The 20864-nt window shown below is 36.1% G+C and overlaps 1 protein-coding gene across 17 annotated transcripts in view; it reads right to left on the reverse strand.

The window, feature by feature from the left end:
- Positions 1-20864, reverse strand: part of LARP1B (La ribonucleoprotein 1B) — a 130027-nt gene that overhangs the window by 60711 nt on the left and 48452 nt on the right. The window contains exon 13 of one of the 17 annotated variants that reach the window (XM_038564676.1): positions 3599-3667. The exons of the other annotated variants lie outside the window; for them this stretch is intronic. Within the exon in view, the coding sequence (XP_038420604.1) occupies positions 3614-3667 (54 nt within the window). The 3' untranslated portion in view covers positions 3599-3613. Of the gene's footprint in view, positions 1-3598; positions 3668-20864 lie in introns of those variants that run through there. 17 annotated transcript variants of the gene reach the window in all.

Here is a 20864-nt window from a genome sequence, read left to right on the forward strand (position 1 = left end):
AACAGTTTAACAAGAACAGGTATTAACACTCCTTTAAATGTTTGGTGGAATTTACCTGTGACGCCATCTAGTCCTGGACTTTTGTTTCTTGGGGGTTTTTGGATTACTGATTTAATTTCACTATTGGTAATTGGTCTAATTCTCCCTTTATTTCTGAATCACTTATCCATTTCCTCTAGGTTGTCTAATTTGTTGGCATAATATTTTTCATAATATTCTCTTATAATATTTTGTCTTTCTGTGGTGTTGCTTTTTTCTCCTTCATTTCTGATTTGTTTTCTTGATGAGTCTAGCTGAAAGTTAATTTCACTTATCTCTCAAAGAACCACTCCTGGTTTCATTAATCTACTTTTTTAGTCTCCATTTCTGTTCTGATCTTTATTATTTCCTTCCTTCTACTTTTTCAAGCTCTTGTGGGCATAAAGTCAGATTGAGTTTTTTCTTGCTTCTTGTATTAGGCCTGTATTGCTACAATCTTCCCTCTTAGAACAGCTTTTACTGTATCCCAAAGTATCTGGAACATTATATTTTCATTCTCATTTGTCTCCATGTATTTTTTTATTTCCTCTTTGATTTCCTGGTTGACCCATTCATTATTTAGTGACATGCTATTTAACCTCCATGTATTTGTGTTCTTTCCAAGATTTTTCTTTTTTTAAGATTTTATTTGAGAGAGAGAGCAAAAGAGGGCACAAGCAGGGGGAGGGGCAAAGGGAGGAGAAGCCCAGCAGGGAGCACGACACAGGGCTCAATCCCAGGATCATGGGATCAGGACCTGAGCTGAAGGCAGAGGCTTAATCAATCGAGTAATCCAGGCACCCTCCAAGCTTTTTCTTGTGATTGATACAACAGTGTGAAACTGTGATACCCAGTTTCACATTGTTGTGGTTGGAAAAGATGGTTTCAATTTTTTTAATTTGAGATTTGTTTTGTTGGCCTAATATGATTTATTCTGGAGAATGTTCCATGTGCACTTAAGAATGTGTATTCCAGGGGTGCCTGGGTGGTTGGTTGTTTAAGCATCCAGCTCTTAACTTTGGCTAATCACGATCTTGGGGTCCTGGAATTGAGCTCCACATCAGGGCTCCATGCCCAGCACATAATGCTTGGGATTCTCTCTCCCTCTCTGCCTCCTCCTGCTTTGCTGATGCACATGCTCTCTCTCAATCGATAAAATCTTTTTTAAAAGCAAAATGTGTATTTCATTGTTTTTTTGAGTGGAACATTATGAATATATATCTATTAGGTCCATTTGGTCCACGTCATACAAAGCCACCATTTCGTTGATTTTTCTGTCGAAAGATCCATTAATGTAAATGGGGTTAAAGTCCCCCACTATTATTGTGTTTCTGTCAATGTCTTCCTTTATTTCTGACAATGGTTGCTTTATGTATTTAGGTGCTTCCATGTTGGATGATAAATCATCTTGTTGGATTGTTTCCTTCATTATGTAGTGTTTTTTTTTGTCTCGTTATAGTCTTTGCTTTCAAGTCTATTTTGTCTGACAATATATATTGCTACGCCAGCTTTCTTTTCACTTTCATTTGCATATGGTAAATGTTTTACTATCCCTTCACTTTCACTCTGCATGTCTTTAGGTCTATTTTATTTTATTCTTATTTTTATTTATTTATGACAGTCCACACAGAGAGAGAAAGAGGCAGACACAGGCAGAGGGAGAAGCAGGCTCCATGCACCAGGAGCCCGACATGGGATTCGATCCCGGGTCTCCAGGATCACGCCCTGGGCCAAAGGCAGGCGCCGAACCGCTGCGCCACCCAGGGATCCCTGTCTTTAGGTCTAAAGTGAGTTTCCAAAGTCACTGTATAGATGGGGGGTCTCTCTTTAAACTAATCAGTCGGGATCCCTGGGTGGCGCAGCGGTTTGGCGCCTGCCTTTGGCCCAGGGCGTGATCCTGGAGATCCGGGATCGAATCCCACATCAGGCTCCCAGTGCATGGAGCCTGCTTCTCCCTCTGTCTGTGTCTCTGCCTCTCTCTCTCTCTCTCTCTCTGTGTGTCTATCATAAATAAATAAAAAAAAAAAATTAAAAAAAAAATAAACTAATCAGTCATCCTGCATCTTTTAATTGGGATAGTCCATTTACATTTAAATAATTGAAGGTATGTACTTATCACCATTTTGTTACTTGTTTTATGGTTGTTTTTGTAGTTTTCCTGTATATCTTTCTTCTCTTGCTCTCATCCTTGTGGTCTCTTAGTGATTTGCTTGGATTCTTTTTACTTTTTGTGTGTCTATTATAGGTTTTTGATTTGTGGTTATATTAGGCTCACATATAACATTTTATGCATATTGCAGTTTATATTAAACTGAGGGTCACTTAAGTTTGAACCCATTCTAAAAGCATTCAATTTTTATTTTCCTTACATTTTATGTATATGATGTCATTCTTTACATACGTGTCTTTTTATTTCACGCATCCCTTGACTGATTTTTGTAGATATAACTGAATTTACTGCTTTGTGCTTTAACCTCCATACTGGTTATATTGAAATAAAAATTAATACACTAAAGGGAATCAATAGCTGATTAGAAGAGGCAGAAGAATGAATCAGCAATCTGGAAGACAGGGTAACAAAAAGCAACCAAGCTGAACAGGCAAAAGGAAAAATTATAAAAAATGAGAAGAGATCAAGGGAACTCAGTGATATCATCAAGCATATTAACACTTCCATTATAATATCAAGTAAGATCTAGAGAGTCTTTTATCCATTAGTTTTAGAAAAAAGTCAGTAATAATCTACTATCCTTATATTTTCCTGTCTGATCTCTTTGGTCTAAAGCCTCTAAAAAACTTCCTCTAAAAGAAATAGGCTTTAGTCTCCTACTGCTCACTATTAGGAATCTTTGATTTTTCTAAGAACCTTAGTCTCTCATTCTACAAAAATGACTTTTTATCTTCATCACTCTCGACATTTTCACTAGCACCATAACCTTGACCCAGTTCACTGAGAAAGATTAAATCATGAGGAGCTCACTCCCTCTATTTCCACCACCAAATCTACAAGCTCTCCTACACCCATGTTCTACTTCTCTCCAAATAAAGACAGGATCACTTTGAAAGGCCAATACCTCTGTATAAATGCTTCTCAACTAGAAGTGACTTTGCCTACAACCCCCCTAAAGGGTTGTTTTTTTTTTTTTTTTTGTATTGTTTTGTTTTGTGGGGGTAGGGTTCTACTGGCATCTGAAGGGTAAAGGCCAGGGATAATGCTAACAATCCAATGTTGCACTAGACAACCCCCACAAAAGAATTATCTGATTCAAAATGTCAATAGTACTAAGGCTGACAAACCCTGAATCCACATGCTCTGAATCCTACCCAGTCGCTGAAAACTTAGCCCTGTTTTTCTTCTCCCTTCTATACTTTCAACTCTCCCTTTCCACTCCACCATTCCCATCACCATGTAAATGTTCCAGTACTTTCTAGTCTTTAAAAATACACACACACACACACACACACTGCTCATGTTCCTTCAAGTAATTTCTCCATATCTTATACCAGCTTAATACCCATATTATTCAATATAATATTTAATACTCACATACATGTGAATGTATTATACTCATATTTCCACTAGTCATTTCTTCATTCAGACTTTTCCCCCAATTGTTCCACTGAGGTAACTCAGCAAGTTTCTTCTTTCCTGTTTATGAAGAGGCTTATAACTAAATTCAATGGTCAATTATGGTAGCTATCTATTGCATAGATTTTCTGATCTAATTATCTCCAACCACCCACCCTACTCCCAATAACATCATCACTATAAATTACTGGGAGATCGTGTATTCAGTAGTCAGTCATGTTCACTACCACATTCCCAGCTACCAGTACTGCCTGGCACATAGCAGGCTCTCAAGTATTTATGTTAATGATTGAATCCCCAGCAAAGAGTTAATTATTATAAAGCTACTGTATCTGAAGAATGTATATTAAAATAAGGCACTGACATATACAAGGAATTATGGCTGGAACTTAAATAATGGGGCAAAACCTGAAATCAGGTCTCCTGATTCACCTGTCTCTCCAGCAGGAAATAAATGCAAAACATTACAAAACAATTTTTTTTTAAGATTTTAAAGTAATCTCTACCAATAATATGGGACTTAAACTCACAACTCCAAGAGTCTTATGCTCTACCAATTGAGCCAACCAACCACCCTTCAAAACATTTCTAGAGAGAAAGTGACTATATGTGGTTTGGGGCCTCATGTTGTGCATGAGAGGAAAGTGATCTGAGTGTCTTTCAGACTAAGGTATTAGGAGGAAGAATTAAGAATTTTACATTTTAAAATATACAAAAGGACTAATCATGGAAATGTCTAATACTGTGGCATCTAATAACAACCCCACAGGCTATACTTTGATGTCAGAATTTCTATGTAAAGCTTGAATCTTCTGCATTCTTTAAATTCCTAGTTTTCCCTGCATTGGTATCATCCATTATTCCTGGCCCCACATAACGATATGGCCTGTGCTCTTTCTCACATATGCCCAGTCTTTACAGTTTTCAAGTATTTATAACCCTATGAAGTACAGAAGAACAATCCCCATCTGAGATTCACAAAAGTAAGTTTTTGGTCCAAAACTGTACTCAGTGAACTTGTGCACAAGTTGATTCTTGGTCAGGAATAGGCCTCAATGTTGCCAGAGAGGTTCTCACTTTGGTGGTGTTCTCTAATGAGAAGGGGAACAGCTCAATTGGTGGTGAGGGAAAATTTAGATGATTCTCTTGTCAAGTCAAGAGGATGCTAATATGATGTCTGCCAGGTGATGATGTGGTATCTCCTGGTTAATTTGTACACCATTTCCAGCTATATACCAAAGACTTCTCCACAGCTGAAGTTCCTTTCACTATCTGCAACAAATACAGACAAGGGCCTACCTGCATTTTATGGGGAATGTGGCAAGAGACAGTGAAGTAGTCAGCAAAATCAAGAGTAAGTAGCAGCCACTGGGTATCCACAATACCAGAACATTTTCTGGGTCAAGGCAGAAGAGAGACCCCCCACTCAGCATACTCTCTCAACAATGTCTCTGCAATGGTCTCGATCATTCAGCAACTGGAAATATTTTCTTATACAACACAAAGCCAGTAACTCCAAGGAGAACTCTGGAAATTGACACTTAGACCACCAGTAATAACTTCACACAATACTCCAGGAAGTATTGGACAAAGCTGGCATACTGTACAACTGCAAATGTTATGAGCCTACAGATGAGATAAACAGGCTGACCGATGTGATTCAGAAGCTTTCAATTTGAAGGTTCCTCCTGAAATGCTGGAAACAAAGGTATGAGCATATTTAGGTTTCCACATAAGCAACTTGGACAGTGAGTGCAATGATAGAGAAACTGGTTGTAATGGTTTCTCTCCACTGTTCTGCAGATTCAAACTAAAGATTTCTAGTTAGGGGGCGGTATCATGAGAGATAGTAGACTGGGTAATTCCTGAACCTCATGAACCCAGAGGCCAGCAAGCAATATGAGTAAAAAAGACACAGAGGCCCACCAGCACATCTCTGGGATGGAAGGCCCATCTGTATGTCTTCTATTAATAGTGCCTTCAACACGGTCCAAGTTTCCACCACCAACCCAAACAGACCACTGGACAAGAAGATGAATAGTTAGATGCAAAGAAACAAAAGACAGACTCAACCTACCTTGTGTTTTAGCCCAAGGAGCAACAACCCTGCAGCTCCAAGAAGTGAATTAGTCAGCTTTGGCTTGCCTCTTCTTGTCCCTCACATCCCCATTCATGCTAGCCTGGTTTTAAGTATTGTTATAAAACATGCCATACAGAAGAATGTATTAAATATACATGTGCAACTTATCCAGAAAACATTCATATAACAACTAGAAACACAATACTGTTAATACATTAGAATCCCTGCGTATCCTAGTCCCTCTTTCCCCCAAAAGCACCGAAATTCTGACCTATATGATCAATCATTCCTGACTTTTCTTTATATGACCTTGTATGTATATATACGTTTCTGAAAGATACATGTTTGACTTGACCTGCCCTTGAGCTTTATGGAGTCATATTCTGTATACAATCTTTCTTAACTTCTTACACTTAGCTGTTTTATAGATTCATTATAAAGATGTTTATAGCTGTCACTCATTTTCACTACTATATAACATATACATTGTTTACTATACCATAACATGTCCAGTCAGTAGCTGATAGGTATTTTGGTTATTTCCAAACTATGAATATAACGAACAACTCTATACTGTCATGTATTGTTCCTGACATTTTTAGGTTCCTCTAATGCAATGTTGTCCAATATAAACATAATGAAAACCACAAGTAATTTAAAATTTTCCAATAGCTCCATTAAAATACTTTTAAAACAGTGAAATTTTAATATTTTATTTAACCAAATATTATCATTTCAATATGCAATAGTTATAAAAATCATTGAGCTCGTTTACATTCTTCTTAACTAGGTCTTCAAAATTCAATATTATACATTTAAAGCAAATCTCCTCTTGGACTAAACACATGTAGAAAACTCAACAACCACATGGGTTAATATTGGAACAATGCAACTTAAAAGCATATTCTTATACAGATTCTAAGCATAAGATATGGATTTACACTTTTTAGTTCCATATATTAACGAAGTTCTTATTCCAAATACTCCCAAAGACTTCCATCTGATGTTTTAATTTCGCTGATATGGGTTTTATGAAATATTTCACTGACATTTTAATTTGTATCTTCTTGATTAATAATGTAGAATACTTCATGATTTCAATCATCTTTTAATGAGTTCATATAATCAGTTTTCTACTGTATCTTTTACTGATCGGTACCCTTTTAAAAATTTCCTCAAGTAATCAATCTCTATGCCCACCATGAGACCTGAACTCACAACCCCAAGATCAAGAGACGAGTGGTCTACCAACTGAGCCAACCAGGTGTCCCTCTGCATTTGTTTTACAATACTTATCACATCATAAATGGAAACTATTTTTTCTTCACTTCATGAACTACATATGCACTTTTTGATGTTAACAGAAAATTTTTATGATAAATTTTTAAAATTTTGTACTTTGTGATTATGCCTTTTGTGTCCACTTAAGAAACCTTTTGCTACTCTGAGATCATAAAGATCTTTTACTACCTTTCCTTAACAACTTTTTTGCTTTTGCCTTTCACTGGAATAGATTTGAATGACACTAGAAAGCAGAATTTCACTTCCCCCTGCCACACGCACAATTTTTTACCACCATGTAATAAAAATCCCATTTTCTCCATGATTTCTAACTCTATCTTTCATTTGCCAAGTGTTCATATAAACATGCAACTGTTTTGTGATTTCTTATTCCATTTCTATAGTCCATATCTTTAATTTGCTAAAATAAGTTGCCCTGCTTTTATAGGAATGTGATGAGTTTCTCGTTCCTTACATTTTCATATAAATTTCATTTTTTAAAAAATACCTTATTTATTTATTTAACAGAGAGAGAGCAAGAGCACAAGTAGCAGAGCGGCAGGCAGAGGGAGAGGGAGAAGCAGGCTCCCAACAGAGCAGGGAGCCTTAGGAGGAGCTCAATCCTAGGACTCTGGGATCATGATCTGAGCCAAGACACTTTAACTGACTGAGCCACCCAGGCACCCCTCATTAATTTTAGAATCAGCTTATCAAATTCCTCTGGAAAAAATCTGTTGAAAAACTTACTGGTATTTAATTGACGTTTGAAATGATTTTGGGAAAATTACCCTCTTCATCACACTTTCAAACATGAACTTGGTATTTCTCTTCCTACTTATGTCTTTATTAACATCTTTCAATTATTATAATAATCTCCTTAAAAGCCTTTTACCTCTTTTTTTTTTTTTTTTTTTTTAAGATTTCATTCATTTATTCATGAGAGATACAGAGAGAGAGGCAGAGACACAGGCAGAGGGAGAAGCAGGCTCCATACAGGAAGCCCGACATGGGACTCCATCCCGGGTCTCCAGGATCTTGCCCTGGGCTGAAGGCAGCACTAAACTGCTGAGCCATCCAGGCATCCCATCTTTTACCTTTTGAAAGGTCTACCATCCAGGCATCCCATCTTTTACCTTTTGAAAGGTCTACCTTTTAAAGATCTATTCTATGGGAGGCAGAAGGGTCCCTCAATGATATCCAGATCCCAATTCCTGTAACATATAATTATGTTAAATAAATAGCAAAAAGGAATTTGCACACGTAATTCAGATTTCTAATAAGCAACCTTAAGATAGGGAGCTTACTCTGGATTAAGCAGACAACTTCCTCCAACCAGACAAAAGAGATGTGGTGGGAGAAAATCTCAAGCAGATGAGAAGCAAGACTCCAGCAGCTGTTACTGATTTGAAGACTGACAGTGCAATCTAACTTAGAATGCCGGTGGTCTAAAGGAGTCAAGAGGCTCCAGTCAAAATGAAAGGAAAGACCACAAATCTACATGTAGCCACAAAGAACTGAATTCTGTAAACAACTGAATAAACTTGGAAATGATTCTCACATAAAACCCATAGATAAGAGCTCAGGCAGGAACACCTAGATTTCCATCTTGTAGACCTGGAGTAGAGAAACCAGTTGGCTTCACCAATAATATAATCTACAAAATTATGTATTTGTGTTAGTTCAAGCTGCCAAATTTATGATAATTTGTTATGGCAGTCAAAGAAAATAAACAGGGATCCCTGGGTGGCGCAGCGGTTTGGCGCCTGCCTTTGGCCCAGGGCGCGATCCTGGAGACCCGGGATCGAATCCCACGTCGGGCTCCCGGTGCATGGAGCCTGCTTCTCCCTCTGCCTGTGTCTCTGCCTCTCTCTCTCTCTCTGTGACTATCATGAATAAATAAATAAAATCTTAAAAAAAAAAAAAAACAAAGAAAATAAACAGATTCACAACTACTCTGTACAATTAAAAAATAAAATCTTAAAAGTCACTATAAATAAAACACTGGGATCACATCAAACTAAAAAGTTTTTTGTTTTTTTCAAAGAAAGAGAGTGCACATGCAAGAGTGTGGGGGGCAGGCAGAAGGATAGAGAGAATCTTAAGCAGGTTCCACACCAGCACAGAGCCCAACATGAGGTTGATCTCACAATCCTGAGATCATGACCCAAGCCAAAATCAAGTCAGACACTTAACTGACTGAGCCATCCACATGCTCTACACTAAAAAAGCTTTTATACAATGAAGAAAGTCATCAAAAAAAAAAAAAATCTAAATGGGAGGCAATATTTGCAAATGATACAGCTGATAAGGAGTTAATATCCAAACTATATCAAGAACTGTAACACCAAAAAGCAAACAAACAAACAAACAAAACAAAAAGTATGATTTAAAAATAGGCACAGGACCTAAACAGTTTTCCAAAGAAGACATTCACGTCAACAAACATATGAAGATTATCAGTGTCACTAATCATCAGGGAAATGCAAAGCAAAACCACAAAAAAACATTACTTCACACCAGTTAGAGTATCTAGTACAAAAAGACAAAAAGTAACAAGTGTTAGCAAGGATGAGGAGAAAAGGGAACCCTCTCCCAATGTTGGTAAAATGTAAATTGGTACAGCCACTATGGAAAACAGTATGGAGGTTCCTTAAAAAGTTAAAACTAGAAATACCATATGACCCAGCACTTTCACTTCTGGGTATTTATTCAAATAAAATACTAATTTGAAAAGATACATGTTTATTGCAGCATCATTTATAAAAGCCAAGATATGGAAGCAAACTAAGTGTCCACCAATAGATGCATGGATAAAGACGACATGGGATATAGATATAGATATATCTTCCATGTGATGGAATATTATTCAGCCATAAAAAACAAAATCTTTGCCATTTATAATGCATTATGCTAAGTGAAATAGATTTGATAAAGACAAATACCATGTAATTTCACTTACATGTGGAATCTAAAAAACAGAAATAGACTCATAAATAGAACTAATGGTTACCACAGGAGAGGGGGGTAAAGGGGATTAAGAGGTGAAAACTTCCAATTATAAATTACAGAAATGAAAAGTACAGCATAGGGAATATACTCAATGATACTGTAATAATTTTATAGGGTGACAGACTGTGGTGAGCATTTTATAATGAGCATGATTGTCAAATCACTATTGTACACCTAAAACTAATACTGTATGTCTACTATGAGTCCATTTTTTTTAAAAAAGTTATTATTTCCACCTAACTGCTGCTATATAGAAAAAAATTTCTGGATTTTTAAGGTTTTATTTATTTGAGACACACACACACACACACACACACACACACACACACACATACACACACAGCATGAGCAGGAAAAACAGACACCTCACTGAGCAGGGAACCAGATGCCAGGCTCAATCCTAGGACTCTGGGATCATGATCCAAGCCAAAGGTAGACACTTAAGCAACTGATCCACAAAAAATTATTACCCAGAAAACTTAGTAAGCAAAATTTCTAATTCTGATCACTCAACCATAAAAGACTTTTGGATTTTCTGTATTTTCGTTCTTTCCTTACTGGTGTAACAAAGATATTCCAGTGTATTTAATAGATTTGACTGTGAGCAGCTCTTATTCTGATTACAAGAAACTGGCTTCAATTTCATCATTCACAATGTTTTGTGGGTTTTGCAAAAACCCTTTTAGGAGACTGCATTTTATTCCCGTTGCAAAAATACCTCCTGTGTGCTTCAAATGTATTTTTTGCATTTATTAAGGTTATCACAATCTTTCTCTAATCTGTTCATGACAATTGCATTGACTGATTTTTCAACTTTACAACTTGACTTACAATCAATTTGCATTAATGAAATGAAAATGTGGTTATCCTCTTTCTTTAAAAACAATGAATTTGATTTTCTTTAAATTTAAAATATTTATACCTAGATAACCTGTAAAGCTGGATATTCATTCATATTCTCAGGAATTTCTCATTCATGTTTTCAGGTATCAGTATCAAGGTTATGCTCTTTTCAAAAAATAAGTGGCATATTTCTTTTTCCCCCCACTCATTCAACAAAGTATCTGCATACCTACTATTAGCTGTATTCACTGGAACCTCGTGCATGGCTGGAATTACACCAATTTTAGAAAAACATGCTACTTTTTTTTTAAAGATTTTATTTATTCATTCATGAGAGAGACAGAGAGAAAAAGGCAGAGACACAGGCAGAGGGAGAAGCAGGCTCCATTCAGGGAGCCCGACGTGGGACTCTATCCCGGGTCTCCAGGATCACGCCCTGGGCCGAAGGCAGGCACCAAACCACTGAGCCACCCAAGGATCCCACATGCTACTTAAAGCCAAATTTTCTCCAAGTCTGAAGATTTATAAAAATGGTTTCTATCAACTTCCTTTTCCAATAAATTTTGCTAAATTACATATTTTTCTAGAAATTTTTCCGTAACTATATATCCAAATTATTGGTCTAAAATTCCTTCTTAAATTTCTCTAGTCAGTAATTACATCCCCAATTTCACTACAGTGAAAAGAGGTACATTTTCCTCCTTTTTCTTCATAAATTTTAGTCTTTTCAAAGAATTAAGTGGTGGTATGATGAATTTTGTTGTTAGATCTAATTATTTAATTCCATATACTTTTATGGCGATTTGTTCATTCTTTTTTAAACTTCTACCATCTTGGAAGCTATAGCAGCAGATTGTATTGTTGTTCAAAGCCTGCATTCCCTAAATTAAGGGATCATGCATACTAACTTTTTATACCTTTTGAGAATATACATCTCCAACCGCATAAATTTAGCCACATCATTTGCTTTAGCCAACTGAATGTAGGAAATTACATAAAGAACATTTAAGCATCAACTTTAAATACATCTATACATTTTAGCTCAGCACCTCGCTCATCCAGGTATGTGAACGAATAAGCAAGTACTATATAATGGCTGCACTTTTTTCAGCATGAATCCCCAAAATGAAGAGACACATACACACACAGCTGCAACAGCCAAACCAAAGCCAGTATCAAGCAATATAAGAATTCTTATTTAAGTCTCTAAGATTTCAGAGAAATTTTTTATATAGCAGACTTATTAATTTCAAGCTTTTCCTCTAATATCTGCAGTTAAGCCTATCTCTTTAGGTGTACTTCTTAAATTCAGCAATCAGTACATTAGAAATTTTCTAATTTCCACTATTGATCTCTTCATTGGTGAGTTAATCAACATATAATCTTTGTTCTAAAACATACAGCATCTTATTACTTTACTTAACTTTTAAACTAACTTAATCCCACTAATAGTGTTTTATGTAATATTAATGCCTTGAAATTCAATTTATACACCACTGAAACTCAAAGTACTACAGATATGCTCAGAAAGATCATGTACTCTATAGAAGATAGGTACAGTTATTTCTCAAATTACTCTGATTTTTTATTGATTAGTCCTTGTTTACTTTGGAAGTAAATTAAATCACAATGTGACTGTGGATCTGTTCTATCTATCATTTGTTTGATATTAAATACATTACATTTTAAAGTTATACTTTTCAGGAATCCCTGGGTGGCTCAGCAGTTTAGTGCCTGCCTTTGGCCTGGGGCGTGATCCTGGAGTCCCAGGATTGGGTCCCACATTGGGCTCCCTGCAGGGAGCCTGCTTCTCCCTCTGCCTGTGTCTCTACCTGTGTGTGTGTGTGTCTGTGTGTGTCTCATGAATAAATAAAATCTTTAAAAAAAAATTAAAGTTCTACTTTTCTGGGGTACCTGGGTGGCTCAGTCAGTTAAGTGTCTGCCTTTGGCTCATGTCATGATCAGAGTCCAGGGATTGAGCCCCATGTTGGGCTCCCTGCTGGACAGGAAGCCTACCACTACCCCTGCTTGTGCTGTCAAATTTTTAAAAATTAAAAAAAATGTTATTCTTTTCTGATAGTCTCTTTTAATCATCACAAAAGGACTCTTTAGCACTTGTAATGCTTTATTTTTTCAAATCTACTTTGTAAAACAATTATGGTATCAATATGTTTTTTTTTTTTTGCTTACTTTTTTTTTAAATTTTTATTTATTTATGATAGTCACAGAGAGAGAGAGAGAGAGAGAGAGAGGCAGAGACATAGGCAGAGGGAGAAGCAGGCTCCATGCACCGGGAGCCCGACGTGGGATTCGATCCCGGGTCTCCAGGATCGCGCCCTGGGCCAAAGGCAGGCGCCAAACCGCTGCGCCACCCAGGGATCCCTTTTGCTTACTTTTTATTTGGGAGGTAGCTAGATGCTTTTATAATTTTTACTTTTAATTGGAATAAAAAACCTTAATTTAAGATTTACCATCCTAACCATCTGTAAGTGTACATACAGTTCTGTAGTATTCAATATATTCATTGTTAAGCAACAGACAGCCAGTTTTTTTCATTCAGAGAAACTAAAACTCTATACTAATTAGCTCCCCATTTCTTCTTCAGCAGCAACTGCCATTCTGCTTTGTTCCTATAAATTTGACCTCTTTAGTACCTCACTTTAGAGGTGGAATCACATGTCTTTGTTGCTTATTTCACTTATGTCCCCAAGGACCATTTATATTGTATTATGTGACAGATCTTCTTCCTTTTTAAAAGCTGAGTAACATTCCACTAAATGCATATATTTTGTTCATGCATTCACCTAATGATGGGCATTCGGCTTAGTTTTTGGCTACTGTGAATACTACTGCTAAAAACATAACTATACAAATATCCGTTCAGTTTTTTGAGGGACAGCCATACTGTTTTCAATAGCAGCTATATCATTTTATGTTCCCACCAACAATGCATAAGGGTTCCAATTTCTCCTCATCCTCTCCAATAACTGCTATTTTCTGGGTTTTACTTTTTATTTTGAAAGTAGCCATTTGGGATGCCTGGGTGGCTCAGCAGTCGAGTGTCTGCCTTTGGCTTAGGGCATGATCCCGGAGTCCCAGGATCAAGTCCCACATGGGGCTTCCTGCATGGAGCCTGCTTTTCCCTCTACCTATGTCTCTGCCTCTCTCTGTGTTTCTCATGAATAAATGGATGGAATCTTTAAAAAATAAAAATAAAAAAAGAAAGTAGCCATCCTACTGAGTGGGCAGTGATACTTCATTGTGATTTTGATTTTTTTAATAAACAGTGATCATTGAACATATTTTCTTTTTTTAAAATAATAATTTTTATTGGTGTTCAATTTGCCAACATACAGAATAACACCCAGTGCTCCTCCCATCAAGTACCCCCCTCAGTGCCTGTCACCCAGTCACTCCCACCCCCCGCCCACCTCTCCTTCCACCACCCCTAGTTCGTTTCCCAGAGTTAGGAGTCTTCATGTTCTGTCTCCCTTTCTGATTTCTTCTCCCTTCCCTTCTATTCCTTTTCACTATTATTTATATTCCCCAAATGAATGAGACCATATAACGTTTGTCCTTCTCCAATTGACTTATTTGAACATATTTTCATGTGTTCATTAGACACTTGTAGATCATCTTTGGAGAAAAGTCTATTCAAGCCCTTTGTTGATTTTTTTAAACTGGGTTTCTTGCTGAGTTGCTGGATTTCTTTATATATTAAAAATATTAACTTTTAATCAGAGGATATGCAAGTATTTTCTGTAGGGGACTTTTTCATTGTTTTAAGTTAATATACATAAGTTATTTATTTTCATGAATTCCAAACTGTTTTTATTATATGCTTTGGGTGTCATATCCACGAAATCATCACCAAATCAAATATGAAGATTCACCCTGTATTTTCTAATAGTTTGTCTTTAATCTTTAAAATCTTTTTACATATGATGTTAAGGGAAGGGTCCAACTTTACTCTTTTACATGTGACTAATCAGTTTCCCCAACACCATTTGCTGAGATGGTCTTTTCCATGTAGTGATCTTGGCACATATATTGAAAATCAATTGATCATACAGTTGACTCAAAGGTTTATTTCTGGACTCTATATTCTACTTCATTTATCCTATGTCTGTCTGTATGCTCATATCACACAGTTTTATCATAGTTTACTGTTTTGAAATTAAGAAATGTGGTATTTCCAACTGTATTCTTTTTAAAAACTTTTCTAGCTCTTCAGGGTGGCATAGGATTCCATATCAAATTTGCCTAATTCTGCAAAAGATGCCATTAGGTTCTTGAGATTGCAATGAATCTGTAGATCACTTTGGATAGCACTGACTTTAACAAGAAGTTATTAAGATATAATTCACATATAGTACCATCTACCCCAGTGTATGAGTCAACTGGTTTTTATCATACACAATTTTGCAATCATCATCACAATCAATATTACAACATTTTCATCACTCCAAAAAGAAACCCAGTACCCATTAGCAATCACTCTCTGCATCCTACCAAAGAAATTTCTACCCTACACAATCACCAATCTAATTTTTGTTTATTCTGGATATTTCATTCAAGCAATCATACAGTATGTGGTACTTAGCATAATGTTTTCATGTTGCAGTGTGTATCAGTAAATTCATTTCTTCCTATTGCTAAATAATACTGTTATATGGTTAAACCACTTTTTGTTTATCCATTCATCAACTGATTTTCTTATATTATAATCATCCTAGTCTATATGAGGTGGGATTCTCACAGTGATTTTGATTTTTCATTCCTATGGTAGCAGATGTTAACTAATTTTCCATGGGCTTATTAGCCATTTGTTTATCTTCTCTGGAAAAGAAGTCTATTCAGATTCTGTGCTCATTTTATAATTGGGTTGTCTTTTTATTATGGACTTATCAGTTCCTTATTACAAATAGAAGTCCTTTAATAAAAATATGATCTGGAAACATATTCTCCTAATCAGCTTTTTTAAAGCATTTTTACAGTTTTAGCTTCAAGCAAAATTATAGGAAAAATACAGAATTCACCATACCCTATTCCTCTAGAGACTCCCCAATATCAACATTCTGCACAAGTGTTTACATTGGTTACAAACAGTGGGCCTATGCTGCAACATCATAATCACCTGAAGTCCATAGTTTATACAAAGTTTCACTCTTGGTATGTATATCCCATGGGTTTTGATACACAAATAAAGACATGTATTCACCATTTACTATCCTATAGAAAAGTTGAACTGCACTATAAAAACCTCTCTGCTCTGTTCTATTCATTTATTCCCCTCCTAAACCCTGGCCATCTTGGATCTTTCTACGATCTCCATAGTTTTCCTTCTCCAGAATCTCAAATATTTAGAATCATACTGTAAGTATGCAGCCTTTACAGATTGGATTCTTTCATTAGTAATATGCATTTAAGATTCCTCCACTGATTGCTCATTCCTTTCCAGCAATGCATAATATTCCATTATCTAGATATAGCACAGTTTATCCATTTACCTGCCAAAGGATACCTTGGTTGCTTCTAAGTCTCAGCAATTGTGAATAAAGCTGCTGTAAACAACATGTGCAGATATTTTTTTTAACATGTGCAGATATTTAAAAGTAAACTCTACTTTCAACACAGGGCAAAACCTCACAATCCCAAGATCAAGAGTCACATACTTTATTGACTGAGGCTGCGAGCAGCCCCAACATATGCAGATTTTTGTGTGGCCTTAAGTTTTCAGTTCCTTTGGGTAAGTACCAAGGAAGGTGATTACTAGATAGTGTAGTAAGGGTATGTTTAGTTTTGTAAGAAAACAAACGTGTCTTCCCAAGTGGCTGTTAAAATTTTTCATTCCCAACAGGAATGAGAGTTCCGATTGCTCTATATCCTCAACATTTGAGGGTTTCAGGGTTGTGGATTTTTGTTCATTCTAATGTGGACATAGTACTATCTCATTATTTAAATGTGCATTTCTCTGATGGCATGATGTGGAGTAAATGTTTATCCACCAACTGTACAACTTCTTTTGGTGAAATGTCATCTGTTCAGATCTTAGCCCATTTTTTAATCAGGTTGTTTTCACATCATTTAATAAAGTCTTAAAGAAAAAAAATTTTAGTATATTTTGGATAACAGTCCACTATGTGTCTTTTGAAAACATTTTCTTCCAGTATGTGGTGTGTCTTCTTACTATGGACAGTGTTGTTTGCAGAGCAGAAGTTTTTTTTCATTTTAAGGAAGTCCAACTTAACAATTTCTTCCTTCATGGACATTGCTTCTGGAGTTGTACCTAAAAAGTCATCAACCAGGGGCACCTGGATGGCTCCACTCGTTGAGTTTGACTCCTGCTTTCGGCTCAGGCTGTGATCTCAAGGTAGTGGGATTGAGCCACTCACTCGTCAGGCTCAGCATGGAGGTATGATCCACTTTGAGTTACTTTTTGTGAAAAAATACAGTCTGCGTCTAGATTAATTTTTTTACATGTAGGTGTCAAGGTGTTCCATTGCTATTTGTTGAAAGATTATATTTTCTCCATTGTATTACCTTTGCTCCTTTGTCATAGATCAGTTTACTGTATTACTGGAAGTCTATCCCTGGGCTCTCTATTGTGTTCCATTGATTTGTCTATTCTTTTTTTTTTTTTTTTTTGTCTATTCTTTTACCAATACCATACTGTCTGAATCACTGCAGCTTTATAGTAACTCTGAAGTCAGGAAGTATCAGTTCTCTTAACTGTTCTCCTTCAATGCTGTACTGCAATCCTGTTTTTCTGCCTTTGTATAAATTTTAGAACCAGTTGGTCCATCTCCACAAAATAAATTCCTGGAATCTTATTGATTGGGATTGCATTCAATCTACCTATCAGTTTAGGGAAAACTAAAAAATTTGAGTCTTCCTGTCTCATTTAGTAGTTCTTTCTTTCATCAGTTATCATTTTCCTCATAGAGATCTCATACATATTTTATTAGTTTTATACCTCATTATTTCATTTTAGGGAGAGGTGCTAATGTAAATAGTGGTTTTTTTTTTAGTCACTTTCTTCAAGATGTTCTCTGAAGGACAAAATTTAAAAATTTTTTATGATACCCAATTTTTTTCTTTTGTTGCTTGTGCTATTTGAGTCATATAAGAAACCACTGTCAAATACAAAGTCATGAAGATTTTCTTCTGTCTTCTTATGTAATACATAATATTAATACATAATACATAATAATATATGTATTACATATATTTACATACATATTACATATATGTATTTACATATATACATATATATGTAACCATATTACATATATGTATTTACATATATATACATATAATGTAACCAATTTTATTTACATATACTCTGATGACATTATTTTTGCTATCTAAATACCTGGGTTTATTAAATCTACCACTTTACGGCTGCCTGAGTGATTCAGTCAGTTAAGCGTCCAACTCTTCATTTCAGCCCAGGTAATGATCTCAGGTCATGAGATCAAGCCCCAAGTTAGGTCCCACACTCAGCACAGAGTCTGATTGAGATTCTCTCCTTCTGCCTCCTCTTCCTCACTCACTCTTTCTCTCAGACAAATAAACAAACAAATCTGCCGCTTTATTTTTGTGCTAGAAGCCCCTTCTTATTCTACATTTTCCCTTTCTCCTAGTTTCACAGTTATTTCCTCTAATTTTTGAATGGGTGTCCTTCAAACTGCAGTACAAAAACTTTAAAAACTAATCAGTCTTTTCACTAGACACAAAAGTACCTTAAATACTATTCACTTATTTGCTCTCTCCAAGTTTGTGTTCATGTTAAATCTCCAAGACAGTTATATAGTTAGTATTTAGATTTATTCACATAGCTCTTGCTTTGTTCTGCAGTCCTTTCTATATATCTGGCATATGAAATAATTTATTCCACTTTTGCACTTTCTCTTGATGAGGCTTTCCTAGTTACAATCTCTCTCATTATATTTCACCCTCTTACATAAAAGACATTTTTTGCAAGGCATACAATTATAAGTTGATAGCTATTTTCTCTTGGTATATTAATACTATTATTCCATTGTTTGTTGCAATCGACTGTTAACTGTTGGAAAGTCAGCTGTTCACTGTCCTTTAAATGTAATCTTCCTTTTTTTCTTTCCTGGCAGCTCTACTGTGGTATCTCTCCCCAATTCAGAAAAAGTCCCAGATATTACCTCTTAAAATAATGACTCTATCTAACCCATTTTCTCTCACCTTTCCTTCTGAAACTAAGATTGTCTATTTTAGACCATTTTTATCATTCTATTTCACATTTTTTTCATCTTTTTTCAGAAATAAAAAGCTATAAAATCCAGGAGCTATTAAATCCTATAACTTGATTTGAAATGTAGTAAATAATAGCAAAGACTCCCTGGAATATCATTCCATATTCTTTCATATATTCTATCTCTTCGTCTTTCTGTGCTGATTTCTAAGTAGTTTATTGTAAACGGTCTTCTAATTCAATGATTCTCTAATTGTATCTAATCTGCTGTTAATTCCTTCAATTGATTAATTTTAACCTTAACTGTTTTTACTTGCAGAAATTCTAGGAATGTTATTGGTTTACAATTTCTTCGTCCCTACACATATTTCTTTAAGCACAGTAAACGGCTACTCCATATTCTGTTTACTAATCCTATTATCTAAATTACTTCAGGATATGGTATTCTCACATTATTACTCACATGTGGTACCGTATTTCCTTGTTTGACTATTAATTTTGTGAGCTGCTCACACTTTCCTTTTAAGATAATTTGAGTAAGTTATTCAAGGTCTAGGATAAAAGTAAATGTCCTCACAAAGGAGCTATATTGGCTTCTGCTAGGTTTCTGGGAAATTAACAGGTCACAATCACATTAAATTCATGATTAGTGTTTACATTAGTCATTTAGAATTAGTCTGGGTGGCTCAGTTTACATTAGTCATTATGAATTTGGGACGTCTGGGTGGCTCAATGGTTGAGAGTCTGTCTTTGGCTTTAGGGCATGACCCCGGGTCCTGGGGTTGAGTCCCACATCAGGTCTCCCACAGGGAGCCTGTCTCTCCCTCTGCCTATGTCTCTGCCTCTCTCTGTGTGTCTCTCATGAATAAATAAACACATAAATAAATTTTTAAAAATAGATACTAAGAATTTAAGTTGCATGATTGTAAGTACTAGGTCATGTTTTTTTTCTTCCTATTCTGTTCAGCACAACTAGGGAAATTCTTTTACAGTCCTTAGAGGAGCAAGTGAGAAAGCAAGTTAAGTCCTCTTTCACTGAGGATCTATTTCTTTTAGGCACCAATGAAGACTTGCTGGAATCCCCAGCTTTGGCTGAGCCCCAGGTTTGTGTCTTCCCCCCCTTTATTTGGGGGTGTTCTGCAAAGTTGATCTCCCAAATTCCCCAAATTCCCAAATGGTCTCTAGGACAACACTGGTTTCAATATGCCACACTTCTTTATGGTTTTCTTCTGATAGTAACTTACCTGGCCAATCTTTAAGAATTTCAAGTAGGTGTTTTCTCATCTATTTAAAGGCCATCTGAGTTGTTCTCAGCAGTAAGAACATGGCAGAAACAGAAAGCTTATACTCAGTCTCGTGCAGTTCAATAGAACTTCTGGATCCAGCAAAAACTCCTTTTGCGAAGTCAGAAAAGATCACCAACTAGGACACCTGGGTGGCTCAGTGGTTGAGCGTCTGTCTTCAGCTCAGGTCATGACCCCAGATCCTGGGATTGAGTCCCACATCAGTCTCCCCACAGGGAGCTCTCCCTCTGCCTATGCCTCTGCCTCTCCCTCTCTGTTGTCTCTCATGAATAAATAAATAAAATCTTAAAAAAAAAAAAAAATAAACCACTGTATTGATTTGGCATTCTTGTTATTTGTATCTTATTCAGTCTGTCCAGTTCTTGACACATCTGATCATTCTTTTCCCTAAAGTCAGTTTTTAGCTTCCACAGCATCACTTCCTATTAAAACTCCTAAATGATGATTCCTTGGGGCTCAGCTCTGGGTTTTATTTCAACATTTCCTCTGCTACCAAGTTACCTTAAGTTA

The sequence above is a fragment of the Canis lupus genome, chromosome 19, assembly GCF_011100685.1.
Source record: "Canis lupus familiaris isolate Mischka breed German Shepherd chromosome 19, alternate assembly UU_Cfam_GSD_1.0, whole genome shotgun sequence".
NCBI classification, from domain to species: Eukaryota; Metazoa; Chordata; class Mammalia; order Carnivora; family Canidae; genus Canis; species Canis lupus.